The 7,219-nt window shown below is 37.3% G+C and overlaps 2 protein-coding genes across 3 annotated transcripts in view; one reads left to right on the plus strand and one right to left on the minus strand.

Annotated features, from left to right (window-relative positions):
• Positions 1 to 3,147, plus strand: guca1a (guanylate cyclase activator 1A). 2 transcript variants are annotated; one of them, XM_037695845.1, is made up of 4 exons: positions 1 to 306; positions 1,241 to 1,390; positions 1,469 to 1,562; positions 2,637 to 3,147. In XM_037695845.1, exons 1-4 carry the CDS (start codon positions 109 to 111, stop codon positions 2,762 to 2,764), a joined length of 570 nt encoding a protein of 189 aa, XP_037551773.1. In that variant the 5' UTR covers positions 1 to 108; the 3' UTR covers positions 2,765 to 3,147. The 2 variants fall into 2 exon arrangements, with proteins under 2 accessions (XP_037551773.1, XP_037551772.1); XM_037695844.1 differs by having other exon boundaries at positions 1,241 to 1,562.
• orc5 (origin recognition complex, subunit 5) overlaps positions 1,558 to 7,219 on the minus strand; it is a 12,418-nt gene continuing 6,756 nt past the window's right edge. The window contains exons 9-16 of the mRNA XM_037695841.1: positions 6,736 to 6,826; positions 6,576 to 6,631; positions 6,321 to 6,433; positions 6,130 to 6,177; positions 5,922 to 6,032; positions 5,033 to 5,145; positions 4,831 to 4,914; positions 1,558 to 1,616 (exon numbers count right to left, since the gene is read on the minus strand). Coding sequence (XP_037551769.1) covers positions 4,869 to 4,914; positions 5,033 to 5,145; positions 5,922 to 6,032; positions 6,130 to 6,177; positions 6,321 to 6,433; positions 6,576 to 6,631; positions 6,736 to 6,826 — 578 coding nt within the window. The 3' untranslated portion in view covers positions 1,558 to 1,616; positions 4,831 to 4,868. The remainder of the gene's footprint in view (positions 1,617 to 4,830; positions 4,915 to 5,032; positions 5,146 to 5,921; positions 6,033 to 6,129; positions 6,178 to 6,320; positions 6,434 to 6,575; positions 6,632 to 6,735; positions 6,827 to 7,219) is intronic.

The following is a 7,219-nucleotide window of genomic DNA, read 5'->3' on the forward strand; positions in this document are numbered from 1 at the left end:
AGAAGGTCCCAGCGTTGAGTGACTGTGAACGGGAACATCTTCCGCTTCACAGTAGACCAATTGGACGACGAGGTCTGTGCTCCATTTGCGCCTTCAGCTGCCGGAGAGATGGGGAACTCGAATGGCTGCACCGTGGACGACCTGCAGGCTGTGGAGATGCACCTGTGGTACAAGAAGTTCATGACGGAGTGTCCCTCGGGCCAGCTCACCCTGCACGAGTTCAAGCAGTTCTTCGGGCTCAAGGGTCTGGACCAAGAGGCCAACGCCTACATAGAGCAGATGTTCCGAACGTTTGACATGAACAAGGTAGGATCAGCGAGTAATTATCAATTTTAGACTGCTAATCAATTATTTTGATCCACTAAGATTGTATGCAAAATATGCACATTTGTCCCTTTTAACCTTGACATCAGTCTTTTAGAGGCATTTGAACTTAGTATAAACAAAAAGTACATGAAGTACAATAAAAGATAAATGTTGGAGCTCATATATTTTTTTAAATCATGCACTTATTTGCAGCACAATCAATAAAAGTGTTTTGTTTTTCAAGTTGAGTCTTATTTTTATTCTACAACATGGATTTGTTGCCATTTAAAGGGTAATATTTTGGGATAAAAGATCAAGTAACAGGTTATTGTTACTAATATTTTTACTCTATTAAACATAGTGTCATCTTTTACTTCACTCAAATGTTTAGGATGTTCAAATGTTCAGCATGGTGCAGGGTTGTCTTTGCCTAGAGACTGGTTGACAATGATAAAATGTTTTTTTTTAAATCAGCTAATTCACTAACACAGTTCTAGTATCTCAAAGGGTTGAAATATCGGTGTAGACTGCTGGATGGTTTAAAGTACTGTGTGTGACAAAAGAAAGCAGAGAAACTATTAAATCAAAACTCACGTTGGCTCAGCCACCTTCAAAAGTCCCAGTTTCCTTCTCAGATCAGTTTAATTGGGAGCATCACATCATTGCAGGGTTTCCATTTAAGACGCTATATTTATTCATTTCCTGGTACAACAAAAGGCCACTGTAATCGCTGTGCTGGACAAAAAGATTATCTTTAAGTCGATGCTTTGATGCTGGGGTTGTTAGTAACAGACAACTTCTAGAGATAATCCTCTGTTTTGGTACAGGAAGGAACAACAGACGTGGATTACCATGGTTTACTCATTAAAACTTTAAATGTCTGAGCAGGTTGTGCATCATAGTTGGCACAGTTCTGACCTCTTGGTTTCTGCAGGATGGCTACATTGACTTCATGGAGTACGTGGCCGCTCTGAGCCTGGTGATGCGAGGGAAGATGGAGCACAAGCTGCGCTGGTATTTCAAGCTCTACGACGTGGACGGAAACGGCTGCATCGACCGGCACGAACTCCTGAACATCATCAAGGTAGATGACGTCACGCTGCATTTTCATTACTCGTCCTCAACGCAGCAAGCTGACTTTCTCCTCCTCCTCCTCCGCCAGGCCATCCGTGCAATCAATGGGGATGAAAATCAGGAAGCAACAGCAGAGGAATTCACAAACCGCGTCTTTGATAGGATTGATATAAACGGAGATGGTGAGTGTGTGGAAGCACGGGTGGGTGGACGATGTTCAGAAATTTAAATCCACTCTGAAAACAGAAACAAAGAGGTGGGGTGGACAGCACAGATTAAATGCCAAATAAAACCCACTATATTTAAACAATAAAACTTAAAATGTTCTGGTTAGCAACCATTTATTGTTGAAGACTATAGTTATTAGCATTTTAAAGGGCAAGTCATTTTGCTAAACTTTTATAAGATACATTACGTTCATGTTTTAACAGTTACATTTTAGATCTATAAAATTTTATGTTTTCTCTTTAAACATTTTGACAGTTGTCAATTCAACACTTTAATTTCTTCAAATTCTAAAAAGTTTTTGGGGGCTTCAGTTTATGACTTTTATTTAATTTTTTACAAATGTGATTATCTTGTAACTAGGATATGAAGTCACCGTTCAATTTTTCAACTTTGAGATTTGCTCAAATTTCCCAAGAGAAAAACATTTCACCACACTTTTGCATTCCCAGTTTTATTTCTAATCACTTGCACTAATATTTGAGAGCAGCTATGAGCTGTAGCTGGTATTAAATGAGTTGTTGGTACATCGCACTGCAGCTTAAAGAAAGTGTAAAAATCTGGGATTAAAAGTTAAATAAAACTCATGTGAGTTGTATACTATAAATATGACATCGAGGTCTGCCTTTTTTTAAACTGTATTTAATTGATTAGGTTTATTTAAAAGTCCGTCTAATAGTGAAGTCAAAAGAAATATTAGAAACAGTTGTGAAATTTTATATTTGTCAGTGTAAAATAAATATGTCTGTCTTAATACTTGGTCATGTTATGACTAAAATAAAACAAAAAGGAAAGAAATCAAACTTATATAAAAAAAAAAGCTTAAACAATTGGATAATTTCTTAAACTTTTAAGAGGGGAGCGCACATTTAAACAAGTAGTTAGGGTCTGCACCAATTCTATTAACTAAAAAACATAATTTAAAATACATAAAAATGTTTTAGTGCTGTGCTTAATCTCAACTATTAATGCATTCGTAGTAGTTGATCTATACGTTATTAATTTTTTACTAATTCTGCTCGTTAAAACAGGTGAGCTGTCTTTGGAGGAGTTTGTAGAGGGTGCACGCAGTGACGACGACTTCATGGAGGTGATGATGAAAAGTTTGGACCTTCGCCACATTGTGACCATGATCCACAGCAGGAGGCACAGTGTTTAGGATCTGTACGCTAATGAGCTGATCCCTGATTTGACCCGAGTGATTCAGAACGCTGCCTCTGGTAAAACAAAAAAATAAAAAAGTATTATATATAGCGAGATTTCTATTCAGATTGAAACCATCTTAATGTGATGGCAGCAATATCCTGAGTTAAATCTCCAAAGGACTGACACACGTGCACTTTAAATGGGCTGACTCATTCAAGCCTCAGACTGGTCATTGTCCTTGTTTAATGATGGTGAGCTCTCCCAAGGCCACCCTGGCATGAAGGATGATCCCTCAGACGGACGCCCTGAGGGATAACGGAGATAATAGAGCCCAGTGCCAATTACACACACCCAACTGCGCTTCACATTCATTTCTTCACATCTCGGTTTATTTGCTCCCACCTGTTGGATTTACAGGAGACTCTGCAGAGGGTTGAACATCCCGTGATAATTCGATCAAACTGTGACTGTAAAACAGGTACAGCTGACACGAGTGTGTTAATATTTCTCTTTTTGTATCTTCCAGTCTTTTATATGTAATATAATAAGAAATAAGAAAATAAAGGCTTATTTTGCCGCATTTTTGTGTGGGTGTACTTCTTGGCTTCTTATGCATTTTGTTGGAAGACTGCAAAAAAAAAAGGGTTGGAGTCAGTATGTTGCTCATTTCATACTTAAAATAATAAAAATGCTAGACTGTGACTTATTCTATTTAACTGCATTAAATGTGTTTATTTTACTAAATCAATTTTAAATGTACACGACAGATCTGCAAGGAAAGTAACTTGGAAATGCTTCTCAACGTGTTTCATACAATATAAACTGTTAAAGCTTGGGTAAGGTTTATTTAATGTAAATGAAGAGGATATTGTTGCTGCCTAAACTGGCTTGTTCGTGATTCTGCTGCTAAAATGGACTTAGCATCCTCAACTGTTTTGGGCAGAAGGGTAATCCAGCTAAACTGGAAATCTGCAGCTCCACCTACAAATACAAGCTTGATGAGGGAAGTCTTGTTTTCTCAAATTGAAACATATGCAATGAGTATAGAAGTGTAATTACAGTCCTTTGGTTCATCTCTCCTCCCTAGTGGTAAGAGTCGGGGTGTTTGTTTTATATTGTTCATTTAAAATATTAAACGTTAATTAGCATTTTGCAACTTTTACACAAATTGTAAACAAATTGTTGTTTTGTATTCACAAATGTACAATTTGAATTGAGTGCAAAAACTACACTTTTAAGGTTTCCTTTTAGAACAAAGCCAGTAATAAAAATGTTCTTTGTGATCCTCAAAAAGCCGTCTCGCTTTTCAAACATAAAACGATTTGTAAAAATACCAAATTAGCTGCTGCTCTAAATTTCCATAAACTGAAGGTTAAATAATATAGACTTTATGGATTTATATGGTATCCAGTCTCCTGAAAAGCCTACTGAAGACTTTTTAATGTAAGAGTTACAAGGCCGAGACAAAAAAACTAAGTAGGAAAAATTAAAATAGTCCATTAAGACTTTGTTTTGCCCTAATCTTATATCTATTGGGGGTGGGGAATCATGTTTGCTGTGCTTAAACTAAAAAAAAAACTAAAAAAAAACAAACACATTTGCTCAATTTTAGCACCATCTTCTTCAGTGCAGAATTCCAGCAGAAAAAAAACCCCAAAACAGATAAATATCTGCCTCTGAGCAAGGACGGTGATTCACCTTCATGTTGCAAAGATCGCTGCACATCAGGAAAAACTCCAGAGGCACCGCACTCATCTTCATTTGCATTATTTAGCACCAGATTATTTGTATGTATTCCTCCATTATAGGTATGATAAAACATACAAGAAATTTGAACTGTAATAAGGCTCTTATTAAGCTTTTTAAAAAATATATAAGTTAAACCTATATGATAAAACTAAAGGAAGCAGTTAAATTTGTACAAATGCAAATATTTGAAATGATCAGAGGCACAGCTATCAGCCACAAGGGGGCAGTGACATTATCAGATTAACTCCCCTCCTTATAACAGACTGTTTATTCTGCCAAACACTTGTCCTTAAGTGCTTTCTTGCAGGAATAAATCTTGTTTTATCTTACCGTCACTGTGCGTCATCTCTTCTCTGCGCACCGCAGGCTCACAGGAAATCATACAGATACTTCACAATATCAAAGTTCACAGTCCTGGAAGATAAATCACACCAAGCACGTTGTCTGTGAGACGCTGGACAAGGTCAGTTCATTTAAATAATTTAGCCAGTCTCAGTCGTGTGATAACAGACAGCCACGCACACACACTTACCTGGATATGGCAGAAATGAAGTCCAGAGAAACGGCACATTTATACTTTGGAGCATCGAGCTGGTCATCATGGCTGACCTTAACCAGCAGCTGTAAAGTTACCAAGGAGGAGATCTGAACGGAGAAAAAAGCAAAATGATTCCTGATTCTATAATGGGCAGCTGGTTGGTTTTACTGCAGAGGCACTAAATGTTGAAAGGAAACAGTCCAGATACGAGTTAAGGATAGACCCCTTTATTATTAAAGCCCTGGCTCTATAGAGTGGTGCCTGAATATTTGTGAAGCCTTTTAGCATTTTCTATATTTCTGCATAAATATGACCTAAAACATCATCAGATTTTCACACAAGTCCTAAAAGTAGATAAAGAGAACACAGTTAAACAAATGAGACAAAAATATTACACTTGGTCTTTTATTTATTGATGAAAATGATCCAATATTACACATTTGTGGGTGGTAAAAGTATGTGAACCTCTAGGATTATCAGTTAATTTGAAGGTGGTAATAAAGTCCAGCTGTTTTTGTCTTGAACAGTTTTGAATTTGTCCTTAAAGCCACGTTTACCTATTATATGATTCAACGGCATGCCCTACTACTCTGCTGCCATCTAGTGGTTGAAAAATGGTAGTGTTCTTTTTATTTTCAGTCAGAATGATTAAAACAGTCATATCAGCCAAAAATTGGTTTATAAATATGGGAAAAAAAATCCATAAATACGTTGCTTCAGCGTATAGGTCGCAGGGCATGCAAATTACGCAAAGAACTGTGACTTATAGGGTGAAAAATACGGTAACAATAAAAGCAGAAAGAAACACAATGTCTCCAAGCATAATTGGTAACTAAAAGAAGGTAAAAATTGTTTTTATTGTATTAAGCAGCTGGAGTCTGACCTGGGAGAAGATGCTGGCAGTCGGAGCGACTCTGCTGTCCACGACGCTGTAGAAAATGGCAAGCAAACGGTCCAGAGGAAAGGGCTTCGGCCCCAGAAGGTGATTACTTGTCTAGAAAAAATATGTATAAGCATCATGTTAGGCTATAACTTAATCTCTTTGTATATAAAATACTGGACTGAAAGCAAGGTAAGGTTAGAGCAATCACCTTTTCATTTTTCTTCAAAAAGTTAGTTTTTTTAATTTTGCCATGATGCTGCGGAGCACAAAGAGAGGGAAATTACATTTAATAATTAAAGCAAATAAGGACAATTTAACAACATCTTCCATTAGATCACCCTGCAGAGACAATACATTTCCAGTTATACATACAAGTTGTTGGAGATAAAATTAATCTACCTTCACAAAGAAGCGTTTATCTGTGCGGGCAGGGTTGTAGGAGGCCAGATAGGCAGCAATCAGCAGAAACTTGGAATAATAAGGAAGTTCAACGTGAGTGTGAGCCGACAAACCTTTGAAGAGAAAATAAAAGTGATAAACCTCACACTTATTTATAGCATTGTTTGACCTCATGGACTAAAATATAACTGCAAAAAGGGTCTGTGAAGCTCAGAGTGTCGTCACTGAGTGCAACAGGGTTTTATGTGTTAGCACCTCTCATGGCTCCCGTCTCGTCTTCCTCCATCTGCTGCATCTGCTCCCACTGAACACTGCAGGAAGAGAAAACACTCAGGGCAAAACGACAAAGGCTGCTCCGATCCGTTTAAAGACTGGACAGAGATTATTTACATAGACAATTAGTTAACTCTCAGACCTGGACACCTCTCGGAGGTAAACTGTCTGCATGGCCTTTTTCAGATGAGGCTCGATATTTTTCCACAGCTTGTGTGCGTCAGTCTCTTTCACTAAATGTACATTTCCACAGGGAGAACATGTGTTTATTAATGTTTTATACATTACATTTAAATCAGCAAGTAAATTAAAAGGAAAAATCAACAAAAAAGACAAAAGTTGTTAAAAAAAAAAACAGAATTTGGACTCAAACCTTAGTTTACATTCACAAGAAAGTAGGGATGCACGATATTATCGGCATGGTATCGGCCGATATTAGCAATAAAATTAAATATCGGACATCGGCCATTCCATCAAAATAACTAACCGATATGAAAGGCGCTGTTTTTTTAAAATATATATAAGTATATGTTACATCATGCAGAATAATGCAGTACTGCATATCGGATATACAGAGAGGAAAATAAGTATTTGAACACCCTGTGACTTTGCAAGTTCTCCCACTT

This window comes from Nematolebias whitei, chromosome 22 (genome assembly GCF_014905685.2).
Source record: "Nematolebias whitei isolate Nwh7 chromosome 22, NemWhi1, whole genome shotgun sequence".
Taxonomy (NCBI): domain Eukaryota; kingdom Metazoa; phylum Chordata; class Actinopteri; order Cyprinodontiformes; family Rivulidae; genus Nematolebias; species Nematolebias whitei.